Source organism: Notolepis coatsorum, assembly GCF_963971535.1.
Source record: "Notolepis coatsorum genome assembly, chromosome: 11".
Taxonomy (NCBI): domain Eukaryota; kingdom Metazoa; phylum Chordata; class Actinopteri; order Aulopiformes; family Paralepididae; genus Notolepis; species Notolepis coatsorum.
The window spans coordinates 51,941,266-51,958,692 of record NC_140175.1 but is presented as its reverse complement, the minus strand read 5'-3'; the positions used below and the strand labels follow the sequence as shown (position 1 = coordinate 51,958,692).

The window sequence follows — 17,427 nt, the reverse complement described above, 5'->3', positions numbered from 1 at the left end:
CTTGATAATCACATAATGGCAACAGTCCTTCTTTTTAAAGTTCATAAAGGTATATACGGCTATATTGGAACGAATCAGGATGTCAATTTCCAAACGTGTCACTTGTTCTGTGGCACTTCACACCCACTCTGTCATCCTGGGAGGTCATTGTCCATCGTCAATTGAATAATTGAATAATGAAGCATATAATTACATGTGAAAAATAGGTATATACGGCTATATTGGAACGACTCAGGATGTCATTGTCAAAAAGTGTCACTTGTTCTGTGGCACTTCACACTAACGTTATATTGAGCCAAGCGGGCCGGCTAGCTGTCGTAGCTAACGTTATATTGAGCCAAGCGGGCCGGCTAGCTGTCGTAGCTAACGTTCTGTCGAGCTAGCGTCAGTACCTGGCCACTCTATTTGCAGCTCACGTTTAAATCTCGCACAGGGCCTCGCATTTCTCCCAGGCGGCCCTGCTCTCTACCTTCTCTCTCTACCTCCTATCTACCTCTCTACCTTCTCTCTCTCTACCTCCTATCTAGCTCTCTACCTTCTCTCTCTACCTCCCTTTATCTCTACTTCCTATCTACATCTCTACCTTCTCTCTCTACCTCCTATCTACCTTCTCTCTCTCTACCTCCCTTTCTCTCTACCTCATATTTACCTCTCTATCTTATCTACCTCCTATTTGCCTCTATTTCTCTCAACGTGCTATCTACCTCTACCATCTCTCTCTATATATCTTCTATTTCTACCTCTCTACCTTTTCTCTCTCTACCTCCATTTCTCTCTACCTCCTATCTAGCTTCTCTCTCTCTATATATATATCTCTCTCTACCTTCTCTCGACCTCCTATCCACCTCTCTCTACCTCCCTTTCTCACTACCTCATATTTACCTCTCTATCTTCTCTTTCTACCTCTATTTCTCTCTACCTCCTATCTACCTCTCTACCTTCTCTCGCTCTACCTCCATTTCTGTCTACCTCCTTATATTGACGAGGCTTGACCCGAGGTTCAATAACATCCATTTATTGACTCGTTCGTATATATCTGCATCCATGCATGCCGCTTACGTATCTGTCACGTTACAACTCGTGTGTCGCCTTCCTGGTGCAACATCACAATAACTACGACAATCAAATAGGTTCAAACTCGAACCTAATACATCACACCTCCTATCTAGCTTCTCTCTCTCTCTCTCTCTACCTTCTCTCTCTACCTCATATCCACCTTCTATCTCTCTACCTCCCTTTCTCTCTACCTCGTATCTACTTCTCTACCTTCTCTCTCTCAATTAAATAAAATGTCATTCAAAGGGGCTTTATTGACATGGGAAACATACATTTGCATTGCCAAAGCCAGTGATAAAACAGTCTCTCTCTCTCTCTCTCTCTCTCTCTCGCTCTTTACCTCCCTTTCTCTTTCTCTCTACCTCCATCTACCCCTCTCTCTGTCTCCAGGTCAGTATCAATTTAAAGAGATAGTTCATAATTTTGGAACCATAGTCCTGTTTCCTACTATGTCCATCAGTCCTTTCTTAGCACAACCCATGCTGTTCCTCATACTTCATGGGCGGCACGGTGGTGTAGTGGTTAACACTGTCGCCTCACAGCTAGAAGGTCCAGGGTTCGATTCCCGCTTGGGGACCAGGTTGCCGCGTTGCCAGTTACCCAGGTGGGATATCTCCTGGGCCTTTCTGTGTGCAGTTCGCAGTTTCTCCCTGTGCTCGCAAGGGTTTCCCCTCCCGATAAGATAAACCCAATGGAAAAACATGCAGAACAGATCGCTAACACTGTCGCGTCCCTGAGGGAGACCGACAGGAGCACTTGGATTGGTCCCCGGGCGCGGCCCCACACCACAGCCCACCACACTCCCGGCTGCCCTTGGGGGGAAGGACGACGGGATGGGTCAAATGCAGAGAGGAACATTTCATCTGCGACCCAAAAAGAAAAGAAAAATTGCATGTGTGTGTATCTGTGTGTGCCGCCCATCGCATGTGTGTGTCACTGCATGACGACATTGTCAATGTGTGAAATGAATAAAGACTTCTTCAAAGTCCAGTTTAATCTTAATAATACTGGAAACCAACAGTTCTCAATAGTTAGCCACAAAACTAATGTCAAATAATAATTTCATATTTTCAAAACGTATTATGACCACCTGCTATGAGAAGGTCTCGTCTTCTTAATTACATCTCTTAATTACAATGTTAATTACAATAGCTTAATTACATAAATACTGTGCTGTCAGAACAATATTATGTTCATAGGTTAAGTATTTATTTAATTTATATGTTCGCTATTGGGCATTTTGTCCATTTTCACCCACAACCAGGAAATGCTCCAGTGAAAGTCATATTGGAGTTGATGATAACTCTCGCTCTCTCTGCCCCCCGCCCCCCCTCTCTCTATCCCCTCCCCCCCACTCTCTGTCCCTCTCTCTCTGCAGGTTGGCTACTCTCCATGTCAGTATGAACAACGGTCTGAGCTTCATCTCCAGCTCCGTCACCATCACTACCGTCACCTGTGTAAGTGCTCTGGAAAACTGATGGATAGCGGTCTACTGTTATCAGTGTAACACATTGGCCTTGTCTGAAGCCTAGTAAGCCTAATTGTTTGCTTGTCCTGAAGCCTAGTAAGCCTAATATCTCCCCTGGCCTAAAACCTAGTAAGCCTAATATATCCCTTGGCCTGAAGCCTAGTAAGCCCAATATCTCACTTGACCTGAAACCTACATTTACATTTACATTTAGTCATTTACGCTTTTATCCAAAGCGACTTACAAGTTCTGTACGACAAGTCATCAGGAAGGGCACAACTCTATCAGCTGAGTAACAATGTTCATCAAAGTGTTGAGTGCTACAGTGTAGGTTAGTTTATTAGGACAAGTGCCTGACAGTAAGGTTAGTTAGCGTTAGATATATATATAAAAAATTTTTTTTTTTTTTTTTTTTTTTAGCCCAATATCTCACTTGACCTGAAGCCTAGTAAGCTAATATCTCCCTTGACCTGAAGCCTATTAAGCATAATAGTATGTTGGCCCGAAGCCTAATATTATCTTGGCCTGAAGCTTGCTCCTCCTTGGTCAGATCATCCGCCACCTTGGCCTCAGCTTCCACTCCTACGCAGATGACACACAACTCTACCTCTCCACCAAACCATCCACCCAGCTCCCCCCACGCTCCCTTGTCAACTGCCTTCATGAAATAGAAACCTGGATGTCATCTAACCTTCTCAAACTCAACAACAATAAAACTGAGCTCATGGTTGTGGCACCCAAGGCCCTGCTCCGGAAGGTTGGGGATCTCACCCTCGACATAGACGGCTGCTCCATCTGCCCTTCCCCAAAGGTCCGCAACCTGGGCGTTATCCTGGGCCCTCATTCATCAACGTGTCTTACGCACAGATTTGTGCTTACCCTGTGCGTACGATCATTTCTAAGCAAAGAGTGGGATTCATCAATTTCAACTTGAACTTGACTTTGTGCTTATGTCTACGCACAGCTCTGAGCACACTTAGCTGACGCCCAGTGGTAGAATATATTATTACAACAAGGAAATGAGCTTCTGTGCATCAGTTTCAACACTGGCGGAGCGCAGTCAGTCAGTAGCCTACACCCCGTATATTCCGATAACGCTATATAAACCATGCTGCATTCATTCTGAGAGAAAGATCTATTATTCCAAATGCTATTTATAGGGTTTTGACCATAATTACACTACTGTTGCTATTTTACAATGAACTATAATGAATTACGGTTCATACAGAACTATTTAAAAGGCTTTACGTTAAACGAAACAAGTGGAGTTTCGAAGCTGTAAGCAGAGTCATATGAACACCCACGATATAGTGTTCTTCCCCCTTTTTACTGCATAAGAAAGAATAGAAAACGCATTGCAATGACACCAGATAGTGGACAGACTATGTATATGATGGGATTCAAGTTCGCGTTTTTGTTGATCATAGGCATGCTGTCAGAGTATGATATCTTAATCAAACATTCTAGAACATTTGTCATCACAGATCATGTCCTAATAGAACATAGGCTATGGCATGGTCCATCGTGATATTGTGTGGACTGTTATTATTACTGTACCGGTACCACCCATTGTGACAACAGCCTTGTGAGTCCCGCACACAAACATGATGGAATTCAAGTTCATGTATTGAAAGGCAGGCTACATCATACATGCAGTGAGATTCATTGTTCTTGTATATGCTCTCGTATTATTGTTTATATAGGCTACCCAATACTGACATCAAAATAGATTGTAGTATGCCTCTAGAAATCACATGCAGCAGGTAGAAAATTGACGGAAGATCCATCGCGATTTGGAATAAAATTGAGGAGAACTTTAATCCCTGGGTATTAATCAAACAACACGGGAAAAGGCAGTCATATTCCAGCGCGGTCTTTATTAGTGTTTGCGCTGCCTAGGCAGCAATGGTTAATAGATATCATATCCGACATCACCGTTCTCATAACACGCTTCCCTCGGCTTAGTCCATTTTTCCACATTTCATGGGGGTATACCATTACCGTATATGGTTAATCGGGGCGGTTCTGGTATGCAAATACTTAAAACAGTGCACGAGCTCAAACGTAGGATCAAAGTCATATTCATCATGACAGGTGTGCGTAGAACCTGCGTACGCACGTGTGGTGAATCCCGATTTTCCTGTGCGTACACTCATTCTAAATTCTGTGCTTACGTGTGGAAATAGAACATGTTCTACGCACACGTTGATGAATGAGGGCCCTGGACTCTACCCTTTCCTACCAAGCCCATGTCAGTTCCGTCACCAAATCCGCCTTCTTCCATCTCAGAAATATCTCCAGACTCCGACCATCACTTTCCGACTCCACAGCTGAGACCCTCATCCATGCCTTCGTCACCTCCCGCCTGGACTACTGCAACGGGGTCCTGTCCGGGGTCCCAAGCAAAACCCTGGACAGGCTCCGGTATGTTCAAAATTCAGTTCTAAATAATAATAATAATAATTAATTTAATTTATATAGCGCTTCTCAATAACCCGAAGTCGCTGACAGTAGTCGGGAGCAGGAGTACAAACAAAGAAACAAAAGCAAAGAAACAAAAACAAAAACAACAAAGAAACAAAAACAAAAGGAACATGAGACCATGGGGGGAACAGGGGAGACAGCCTGATAGCACAAAAAAGACTGGAGACAGACATCAATCAGGTTGGAGGGGTGGGGGGGGTTTAAGGGTGGGGGGGTTGAAGGCAAGGGAGAACAGGTGGGTTTTGAGGCGAGCTTTGAAGGTGGAGAGTGTAGGGGAGTCTCTGATGGACTGGGGGAGGGAGTTCCAGAGTCGGGGTGCGAGAGAAGGCCCGATCTCCGAAGTTTTTAAGCTTGGATGTCGGGACAGTGAGGGAGGCAGTGGAGGAGGACCGGAGGGAACGGGTGGGGCGGTAGGGAAGAAGGAGATCAGTCAGGTAGGGGGGGGCCAGGCTGTGGAGGGCTTTGAAGGTGAGGAATAGTGTTTTAAAGTTGATGCGGTGTTTGATCGGGAGCCAGTGGAGGAAGTGGAGGACAGGAGTGATGTGTTCGCGGAACCGGGTGTTAGTGAGGAGGCGGGCGGCTGAATTTTGGACCATTTGCAGTTTATGGAGTTCTAACCCGCACCAAACCCTGGCAGCACATCACCCCCACCCTCATCCACCTCCACTGGCTCCCCATCAAATCCTGCATCACCTACAAAACCCTCGTGCTCACCTACAAATCCCTCCACGCTCTGGCACCTCAGTACCTCACTGACCTCCTCCACCCCTACACTCAGTCACGGTCCCTGCGATCCACGGACACTGGTCAGCTCTCCATCCCCCGAACCAGACTGTGGACCTTCGGGGACAGAGCTTTCAGTGTGGCAGCTCCCACCCTCTGGAACTCCCTCCCTGCAGAACTCCGCAATGCCCCAACTCTGGACTCATTCAAAAAACTGCTCAAAACCCACCTCTTCAACTTGACCTTTAACCCCTAATTTCTCACTTTTTATGTTGTGTCTGTCCACTATGTTTGTTACTTTTGTTATTTCCCCCCCTATGTAAAGCGACCTTGGGTCTTTTGAAAGGCGCTATATAAAATGAAGCTATTATTATTATTATTAGTAAGCCTAATATCTCCCTTGACCGGGGGGTGAGTCCCCTTTGGCTGATAGTTTAGTCTGAATACAGGTGGTATATTATAGTGGTGCCACGTCCCAGACGTGTTGCTCCGCGAGGGCAGGTCAGAGGACGGTGACTAGCAGAGTATCCCTGATGGATTGGTCTGGTTATTATTGGCTATATTTCTAAGATGGAAGAATGACGTTTTTGTTACCTCGTTAATGTGTGACTTAAAAAGTTTAAATTTGAGTCTATGATGACACCAAGACTTTTAACTTCAGGTTTAATCCAAGGAGTATGCTTTCCCATGTTTTTCAGTAGCATTTCTCTTTTTGTTCCAGGGCCGACTAGTAGAATTTCAGTTTTGTCTTTGTTTAATTTTAGGAAGTTATTGTTCATCCATTTATTTATTGCTAAGAGACAGGCAGTAATATAATCTATGGCTGTAGTGTCATTTGGTTCAGCGGAGATGTATAGTTGTGTGTCATCTGCGTAGCGGTGTGGTAGCATATAGGCCAGGGAGAACAATAGGACCGAGGCAGCTCCCCTGTGGAACTCCAAAGGACATGTCATGTGTCTCAGATACATATATATGTTATGAACACAGTCAAAGAGACCCACTAACTTTTCCAACCTATTAATTAGGATAGTATGGTCAATTGTATCGAAAGCAGGATGAGAATTGAGACCTTGTTAGCATCAGAGTTTAATCTGAGGTAACGGATCATTTTGGTGTGGCATGCTCTGAAGCCTGATTGAAATTCTTCCAGGATACTGTTTTCTTTGAGAAAAATATTTATTTGGACTGAGACAAATTTACAAACAAGTATTTTGCTGATGAAGGGGATCTTTTTTATTGGCCTATAGCTAGTCAGTTACTGTCCAGGTTTTTTTTGTTTTGTAAGGGTTTTATAACAGCCATTTTGAATGTGTCTGGGAAGATGCCAGTTAGAAGAGGTCTATTTATTATTTCTAGGACATGATCTGAGACACTGTCAAATATTCGCTTAAAGGGGAACTATCTTATAAATGGCCTTTTCCAGGGGTTTGCATTGTTTTCTAGCAATGTGGGGTTGTACCAACACTGTCTATGTCTCTAATTCTCATTTTGGCGTATTCCTCCAGTTCAGATGTCACAAGATCCTCTCCCACTAAACTAAGCCATTCTGAATTTACGCGTACCTCTGACGTGTAAGAATTCTGATCTGCATACCTAACACCCCCGCTATGGTTGTAGCAACCGCCCTCACTCAACCATTATTTATTGCAGTACGCAAGCAAATGCGTGGAATTGAAGTTTAACAGTGAGTTAGCATTGGGTTAGCATTTAAAAACGTTATGAGCAAAACGGGCAAGATATGTTGTGCTGTTCCTGACTGCCAAGCAGCGAATACGTCCTTGCATTCATTTCCTGATGATGTCTTGATCCGCCAGCAATGGGCCAAGTTTGTGAGCTATGGCGATCGCGACTTGTGGAGAATATTAGAAGAGGACAAAACAATCACACTTATGGATGATAACGTGCGTTTTCACCAGACTACATTGGACTCAGCACTTCTGGTAAATCATAAAAATACTATAGTCAAACAGGTGTTGTGCCGAATTCAGACTCCCTGCCAGAATCCGACTCCTCCTCGGAAAGGTATCCCCTTGCGTGAACGCTCATACACTCTATCAGCCTACCCAGCATGTAATACTTTCTTTGTTAGAACTCAACTCGTTATTATTGGCGCATATACTCTCGGAACGTTCTCTCTTCTCTCTCTCTCCCTCTCTATCTCTCTCTCCCTCTCTCTATCTGTCTCTCCCTCTCTCTCTCTCCCTCTCTATCTCTCCCTCTCTCTCTCGCTTGCTTGTTCTCTCTATCACTCTCTCGTATCAGCACTCGCGTCACATCAACCTGTTGCAAAATAGCGCACGCTCCCACGCGCATTCCGATCCGTGCAATAATATTCACAGGGGTATATATTGTCATTTGAAACAAGTTACCAATGCATTGTCCCGTGGGATTATGCCCCCCGCGGCGAAATTAATTAGTCCCTCTATGTCTCTATCTCTCTCACTCCCCCCAAAGTTATCTGCCAGTGTAGACTGTGGGTGACTGTCACTCAAAGCGCATTCCGAGTATGGGCGGAGCCCTGCCAAAAACAGCTTGGAATCTGGAAGTGCAGAAAATTCTGCTCTAGAGTACTTGATTAGATATACAAAACAATGAATTTTTTGGAGAAAAAAAAACGTACAGATGTGTTCCATAGACTCACAGGAATTGTGTAAAATTGCCCAAATAGTGAAAGAAATAGTAAGATAGTTCCCCTTTAAAAATGTAGTAGGGCTTGTAGGCAATTCAAATGGGTTTCATACATTGCTGGTAGGTGGCTGTTCTATTGTTCAGCCCAACCCCATGATTTTGTTTGCTAAAGTGATATTTTTCCATGAAAAAGTTACATAGTGCAGGTTTAACTTATTGACCGCCGGGAATTAGATGGAGCCCGTCATAGCACTGCCACGCTTTAAAAGATAGGAGTGCGTCACCTTGTTTGTAGAGCTATAACCAGGGGTGTAAAAAGTACCCAGAAATTGTACTTAAGTGAAAGTATGGGTACTGTCTCAAAATCTGACTCAAGTAAAAGTCAAAGTATCTGGCTAAAAACACACTTGAGTAAAAGTAAAAAAGTCTTACTTTTAAATGTACTTAAGTACTAAAAAGTAAAAGTACATTTATTTTTAAAGGGATAGACCAGGGGTCTCAAACTCATTCCATCATGGGCCAAGTTTTCATTTTAACTATACATTGCACCAGGTGAGTTAGTTGAAGATGTGAGCCAATTAGTGAAATCATCAGCTGGTGTTTAGGCAAGGCTGGAATGAAACCAAGCATACACTCGGCCCACAATGGAATGTGTTCTGCGATAGACAATGCTGAAATGAAAGAACAGAGGACACTTTTTTGCATTAAAATTATTTAATGCACTTCTCCATTGAAGGTAAACTAACATGGATGGCATTCACATCACACCATGAATAATATGACAATATTAAAGACAGAATACTGTAGTATCCTGAATAATATGACAATATTAAAAACAGAATGGTGTATCCTGAATAATAGCATAATGTGGATTTTGTACTCCAAGTGAATGTCGTTTAAGGCACTGACCAAAACATTGAAAGTATGGGAGCCCTTCAGTCTTCTGCAGGCAAGTGCAGCAGAATGCCTTTCAAAGCTTTCAGTGTCGATCCAGTGAGCGGTTACCCCAATGAAACTTCTTCGTCGGGCTGTCCAGCAATCTGTTGTTGTCGCGATCCATTCAACTTCACTCATAGCAGCAGTGACTTTGTCTTTCATGGTTTGAGCAGCTTTGCTGATCTTCGAGCGGACAGTGGGCCTCGTAATGACGTTAGTGCTTGGTCGCAAACCATTTATCAGGTTTTTGAATGATGGCAACTGATAACAGGTGTTTAATCAAAGATCCCCGCTTTCTAGTCTTGCAGAAGGACCAATCAGCATGGGTATGGGCGGGTTCATTTTCCATTGATGGGGATTTGATTGGCTGTTTACCTGCGGTTGCAGGATTAATGACGTTAACGTTAGTTCGGCCAGATAAACAATTCAAATATACTAATTAAAATGGTTGGACCTGCGAGATTTGTACTTTGTAGGTCTGCATTTTAAATGTAAGGAGTAAAAAGTATGTTTTTTTTCTCTGAAATGTAATGGAGTAAAAGTACAAAGTATACAAACCTAATAATACTAGAGTAAAGTACAAATCCCCCAAAACAGTACTTAAGTATTGTAACGAAGTACAATTCCTCAAGTACTTTACACCCCTGGCTATAACTATATTCTATATTATAGCTATGGATACAATACTATGGCCCATTTGACATCACCTATCTATCGTTCAATATGTGAAAAAGAATAAATGTTTCCATCCATATGTTCCCGTGTTATACGAATATAAGTATCGTTGTAGCGTGGTCTGGGGTAATTCCCGAAAGGCTGTGTTATAGCCTCATACGTGAATCCTACTCTAAGCAATGCCGTTTCTTGCCTGTACACGCTCACTATTATTCGCAAATCAAATCTATATCATAGATATTATGTTCCATCATGAATGCATGAAAGAGGGGGGGGGGGTCGTTTCTGATTATTTGATTGTAGTAACAGCATTCGTATTGAACACTAAAAACGCTTATCAGCCCAATCGGTATAAAAGCATTGCAGGATCAAGCAAAAATGTACGTCAGATAGTCCTTACCTGTGATCCGGAGTATTCCAAAAATAATATTTCAATTGTTTGATCGCCATCTGGTACATCCGATGTCCATTTAGTCCACGGCATAACCCACCACAACATATGGATCGGGGATATTTGACGTGCTTCAATGGAACCTGTAAACTGGAGGTAACCGCTCCATTCGCCCGACAAGAAAAAGTGAAACGGGAGACATTTGGCCATTACACAGGCCAAGATACAAGGTTGCAAAGGGTGCTCGATACCGCCGTCTAGCTGCATGCGGCCGGTATTGCACTTTGGCGAACTCAGACTCATTCCCTATGGTAACATCAAGGTCCCTGGATGAATAATGAATACAAATATAGAAAAAAAAGGAAAAACCATCAAATAACGAGTATACTCGTTGTTGGCGTTCAAGCGTCGGCTCCCAATAACGAATAAACTCGTTGGCGGGAATGAGTTAAGGGGCTTTAATGTTAAGTTAAGGGGAGTTAATGTGCAGGATTTCCATTTGGTTGGAATGAGGACCATGTACACAAATAATGTGGAATAATCAACAATAAATAAATCCAACATGAAACAAATTTCACCATGTTAGCCAGACTGTTGATTCCTTGTTATTGTTTTATGGCCTGTAAAACAGTAACAAGGAAGCAGCAATAATGCGGTCTAACTTTTTAAGCTAGCATAAATATAGAGGCATCATTGGAAACTAGACAACTTGAGGAAGCCGTAGGTACCAGCCATGTCATCCTATCTTATCAGCAATAGGATGAAATTGTGCTCTTACTCAAGTAATACATGGTATTTGTTTTTACCATGGTAACATTTATTTAGCTTCTTCCACGTTATTTCTATGTGGGGTTATGGGGTAATTTGTATATACTGTACAGGGTCCTCAATCCAAATTATGCTAAATTCTTGCACATAGCCCCTTTAAAGTTTTAAGGGTTATCTGTGTATCCCTACAGATTAGCTGACTGCTGTCTCTGACTGTGGTTCCTCTCCCTCCAGTCTGATGGAACCTTTGTAGCCGTGGCCTTGCTCATCCTGCTGCTGCTGCTGACCGCCATCCTCCTCTGGTGGTTCTGGCCTCTCTGCTGCACCGTGGTACGTCCGCCATCTTACAGTACACCACTGGGGTTATGGAGACTAGGTTTATGGGGTTTTGGGTACCGGGGTTATGGGCACTAGATTTATGGGGTTATGGGTACCTGGGTTATGGGCATTAGGTTTATGGGGTTAGAGGGTTGATAGAGACATCAAACCTTCTGTCATCAGAACCATTCAGAGTGCTTGTGCTCTCCTCTGTCCACTGCCTCTGTTTACACAGAGGCTAACTGCCTACGAAAACAGGCACAGAGGCACTGAAAGAGGATTTCACCCATCTAATGAACACACTAGACTAGACAAATATCAAGATGTATCCATCAGTGGACCAATTGCATGCTTTTGCAGAGGACAAGAAGCCTTCAGTCGACTCCTTCAGACATTAAGCACCCCCCACAGCCCAAATGGAATGATAACAAAATAAATAAAAAAAATGTAAATATTATATATATATATATATATATATATATATATATATATATATATATATATATATATATATATATAATTTTTTTTTAAGTCGACCAATTGTCGACTAACGGCAATTTTTGGCCAATCCTAGTCGACCATCCAAATCCTTAGTCGGGGACAGCCCTAGTGCTTTGTCAGTCATCCCATTTAATTAAATTTTGTTTGTAACCTGACTAATAGGCCACTCTTATTTCCTACCCTTTGTCTCTTCTTTTAGGCTATAGGGCAGGATTTTTGTCTCTTCTCTCAGCCATTCCCTCCCACTCTGTCAGTTTGGATGTATGGCTAGTGATAAACTCTGGCCCTTACTTTACTTATTCCTTCCGGGTTTAACAGGGACATGAGTTTCTTTTTTGGGGGGGGTATACTGATCAGGGATGTGCTATAGATTCTCCCTATTGTCTAATAGGTGAAGCAAGATGCGGTGCCAGAATGAAATATATTGAAAGTTAATAGATAAATCATGACAACGCATCTTGCTTTCACTCCCTGTTGTTTTCTTTGCCTGAAAGGAACTACAGAAGGGCATTTGCATGCCACTGCCCTGTTTATATACTAGCAGGGGGGTGTGGCCCTGGTCAGTCATAGGTGCATTGGTGAAGTTCGTTCAGCCGGTGCTCCATTGGTACACTGAGCAGTTCAATAGGCAAAGCAAGATGCGTTGCCAATATTCATAAAACTAGAGTTATGATTCCTAACTTCCATTATGAGTGATGGGGTTGTCGGTGCTGGTGTTATTGGTGCCAGTGTTATGGTGTTATGGGTGCCAGTGTTTTAGGGTTATGGTTGCCAGTGTTATAGTGTTATGGGTGCTGGGGTTATAGGTGATGGGGCAGACTTATTTTCGTTGTATTGTACTTATGCTGATGACAATACATTTTAATCAAATCTAATCAAATTTTGGGAGATTATATAAAAGATTATTATTATCATTTGGAGTCGCAAATCGCTGTCGCACTACCGAGCGCACATGCCAGTGTGTGTGTACAGTATACAGTATCAGCTGCTGCATCGTTAATGAACTATAGATTTATATGGAATTCGTTAATCTATTCTTAGTCTATTCCACTATATTGTGTGATTGGGTGATGCAGCAGGTGAGGCAGGCGGCTTAGTGTCTATGTAATGCTCAGATTCCTCATTGAGTTATGACTATAAATGCAAAACGTAATTGTTTACTCGTATTTATTATCATTATAATTATTTAATTCCGATGTCTGTATACAGCACTCCAACCAATTATATAGAATCCACTTGAACGCAATCACCAACTATTTATCCCAAATGAAGCCTTTTACCAGTTCCATCACCTGTGCATTGTATGTTACTATTGCACTTTACTATTACATTTGCACTCTGGTTGGATGTTGTATTGTACTTGTGCTGTATGATGACAATACATTTTAATCTAATCGAATTGTGATCAGTCGCAAATCGGCTCCGCGCTACCTGTTGAATACAAGGATCAACACAGTAGAGATGCAACGGCAGACCCTCTCACTTATACACCTTATAAGGAGCTGGCTTGGCGTGTCTGTATGCAAATTCAGGATTTTTACAAGATATTTACAAAGGCACTTACGAACATGTTCGAGAATGAGGACCACTGTCTAGCCAGTCAGCCATGTGTGTGAGACTTTTTGAATACAGGACACTGTCTGGCTAGTCATCAGCCATGTATGAGAGAGACTTTTTTAATACAGGACACTGTCTGGCCAGTCATCAGCCATGTATGAGAGAGACCTTTTTAATACAGGACACTGTCTGGCCAGTCATCAGCCATGTATGAGAGAGACTTTTTTAATACAGGACACTGTCTGGCCAGTCATCAGCCATGTATGAGAGACTTTTTTAATACAGGACACTGTCTGGCCAGTCATCAGCCATGTGTCCCTAGCCCTCTTGATTGTGAAGCGACCTTGGTGTTCCTGAAAGGCGCTATATACATTTGATTTATAATTATTATTTATTATTATGTGTGAGACTTTCTGATACCTTTCTTCCATTTCCATCCTCCTAGATCATCCATGAGCCGCCACCTCCATCCCCTGATGACAGCTACGTAAGCAATTCTAACCCTAACCCTGACGACAGCTACATACAGCCCCTTCTCACAAAGCCTAACTTAGACCCCTCCCTACCAAATAACTACAGACCCATATCCAAGCTGCCCTTTATCTCGAAGGTGTTAGAGAAAGTTGTGGCAAACCAGCTCACCACCTATCTAATTAACCATAACATCTCAGACAACTTCCAAAAAAACAAAAAACACTCCACTGAAACTGCCCTCCTTAGAGTGTCATGATGTCCTCTGACTCCGGCGAATGTTCTGTCCTGGTCCTGCTGGAGCTCAGTGCAGCGTTCGACGCGGTAGACGACAGTATCCTGTTAGACAGGCTCATGGGATCGCCCTAAACTGGTTTGCCTCCTACCTTAAGGAGAGAAGCTTCTACATAGCTGTCGGCCCCTTTAAATCAGACCCCACACCCCTCTTATGTGGCCTACCACAAGGATCTGTGCTAGTGTCAATCCTGTTTGCCCTTTACATGCTACCCCTAGGCATTCTCATAAGCAAATGTAAGGGTATCTCCTCCCACTGCTACACGGATGACATCCAATTATACGTCTCTTTCAAGCCTGACAATCTGGAGAAACTAAACATCCTGCATGACTGTCTGTCCGCCATTGAAAACTGGATGGGTAGCAATTTTCTACAATTAAACGCAGCCGAAGTCCTGATTGTAGCATCTGAAAGCACTGCCTCTAGAGTATCCACGCACATGGGGTCCCTTAAAGGAAATGTGCGCCCCCACTTAAGAAACATTGGGGTTATATTTGAACAGGCTATGCACTTGGACAAACATGTCAAAGCTCTGACCCGCACCTGTTTATCTCATCTGAGAAACATTGCTAAATTCCGGTCCATCATATCCCACAATGAACTGGAAAAGTCTGTACGTGCCTTTATTTCATCCAGACTCATCTGCCTAAATAAAACATCCATGGATCAACTTCAACTTGCACTGGTACATTTCAGGATCAACTTCAAGGTCCTGGTGTTCGCCTACAGAGCCCTCCATGGACAAGCCCCCCCCCCTACATTTGCGAGCTCATCCACCCACTTTCCTCTAGCCGCGCACTGCGGTCATCCGACCAGGAGCTCCTGGTGGTGCCCAGGACCAGGCTTAAAACAAAAGGGGACAGAGCTTTTGCGGTGACTGCCCCAAGGCTCTGGAACGCCCTCCCCCTAAACCTGAAACAAATTGTTTAAATGCAGCTAAAACTTACCTCTACAGGCAGGCTTTTAAACACCTATAGCCGTTTTTCTGTTCATGCCTTTTTGTTATTTGTTTTTTGTTGTCTATTCTGTTGTTTTAGCTCATTTTAATGTTTTATTCTTTTCTTCAAATGTTTCCACTTACTGTATTTTATTGATGTTATATATTACTGTTGTAAAGCACTCTGTGCACTCGTGCTGAGAAGGGCACTATATAAATAAAGTTTTACTTACTTTACTTATGTAAGCAATTCTAACCCTAACCCCAAAAAGCTACGTAAGCAATTCTAACCCTGACCCTGACAACAGCTACGTAAGCAGAGAGTTGAAGGAACAGAAGCCTGAGGCAGCCCTGGGGTTTTAATGAAGCAGACAGTTGAAGGAACATAAGCCTGAGGCAGCCCTGGGGTTTTAATGAAGCAGACAGTTGAAGGAACATAAGCCTGAGGCAGCCCTGGGGTTTTAATGAAGCAGACAGTTGAAGGAACAGAAGCCTGAGGCAGCCCTGGGGTTTTAATGAAGCAGACAGTTGAAGGAACAGAAGCCTGAGGCAGCCCTGGGGTTTTAATGAAGCAGACAGTTGAAGGAACAGAAGCCTGAGGCATCCCTGGGGTTTTAATGAAGCAGACAGTTGAAGGAACAGAAGCCTGAGGCAGCCCTGGGGTTTTAATGAAGCAGACAGTTGAAGGAACAGAAGCCTGAGGCAGCCCTGGGGTTTTAATGAAGCAGACAGTTGAAGGAACAGAAGCCTGAGGCAGCCCTGGGGTTTTAATGAAGCAGACAGTTGAAGGAACAGAAGCCAGAGGCAGCCCTGGGGTTTTAATGAAGCAGCCAGTTGAAGGAACAGAAGCCTGAGGCATCCCTGGGGTTTTAATGAAGCAGACAGTTGAAGGAACAGAAGCCTGAGGCAGCCCTGGGTTTTTTTTTTTTTAACTTTGGCCATTCCCCTGGCTCTTTTTAGCGTTTATCGCATTTATTCTGGTCAAGAATGACCGACAGAAACAGGCTGAAGGGGTACAGATGGGGGGGAAGACACTCTGGGAAAGGCACGGCTGCAGTCCGGGATTCGAACTCGCTAAACCCCAGATCCGTGACGAGCACGGTTGTCCCCGGCGCCGAAATAGCGCTCGAGGTACGTGGTGAGCTACTGGAGCTCCCCAGCCCTGGGGTTTTAATGAAGCAGACAGTTGAAGGAACAGAAGCCTGAGGCAGCCCTGGGGTTTTAATGAAGCAGACAGTTGAAGGAACAGAAGCCTGAGGCAGCCCTGGGGTTTTAATGAAGCAGACAGTTGAAGGAACAGAAGCCAGAGGCAGCCCTGGGGTTTTAATGAAGCAGCCAGTTGAAGGAACAGAAGCCCGAGGCAGCCCTGGGGTTTTAATGAAGCAGACAGTTGAAGGAACAGAAGCCTGAGGCAGCCCTGGGGTTTTAATGAAGCAGACAGTTGAAGGAACAGAAGCCTGAGGCAGCCCTGGGGTTTTAATGAATAATCATGCTGTGTTTCTTGATCTTTATAATAAAATAGATACTCTTAGTTTTGCTGTTATGGGGGACATGCTATACATACAAATGAAGCTGCTCAATGCATTCTATTCTGCTTGATTAAAGGACCATACCAGTATTTTTGATGGCAGATTCACCATTTCCATTGGCTTACATGTGTGTTAAAAGCTACGAAAACACATCAAAGTCACATCTGACTGAAATGCCATAACAGAACATCTGAGGTGCATTGACGTAATGGAATGCAGAAAGGGGGTGACAGCGAGCTGTAGTACACCAAGGGAAGACACAAAAGAATATGGCCTTGTGATTACTAATGCCTATAAGTAGTTTAGCACTTATCAACTATAATACAAGTCCTTCAAAGCCAAATTGTGTGAGAGATAAGAACCTGAGAGAAAAATCTTATGATTGCCAAGGTGCAGTGAGACAGCAGTGAGTCTGGCTTTCTTCTGAATAGCATATCCACTGTATCACAGCAACTTTAAATCCCCCATTTAACCTTTCTTTGTTTGATTCTACCATATAAATGTGCACATATTATATTGACAATTATATTCTTTAAGAGTTTGATGTAGATGGAAACTTAAAAGATAACTCCACTATTTTGGGAAATTAGCTTATTTAACATCTTCCCTGGAGTTAGACAAGAAGATGCATACCTTTTTTGTCTCTGTGCGTGCATTTTAGCTTTGGGAATAGATGCTCCGTTAGCATAG

At 43.3% G+C, this 17,427-nt stretch overlaps 1 protein-coding gene across 1 annotated transcript in view; it reads left to right on the top strand.

The window, feature by feature from the left end:
• Positions 1 to 17,427, top strand: part of LOC311237121 (anthrax toxin receptor 1-like) — a gene marked incomplete at both ends in the record, with an annotated part of 163,103 nt that overhangs the window by 104,835 nt on the left and 40,841 nt on the right. The window contains 3 exons of the mRNA XM_084324927.1: positions 2,435 to 2,513; positions 11,364 to 11,459; positions 13,951 to 13,992. Of these exons, the coding sequence (XP_084181053.1) occupies positions 2,435 to 2,513; positions 11,364 to 11,459; positions 13,951 to 13,992 (217 nt within the window). The remainder of the gene's footprint in view (positions 1 to 2,434; positions 2,514 to 11,363; positions 11,460 to 13,950; positions 13,993 to 17,427) is intronic.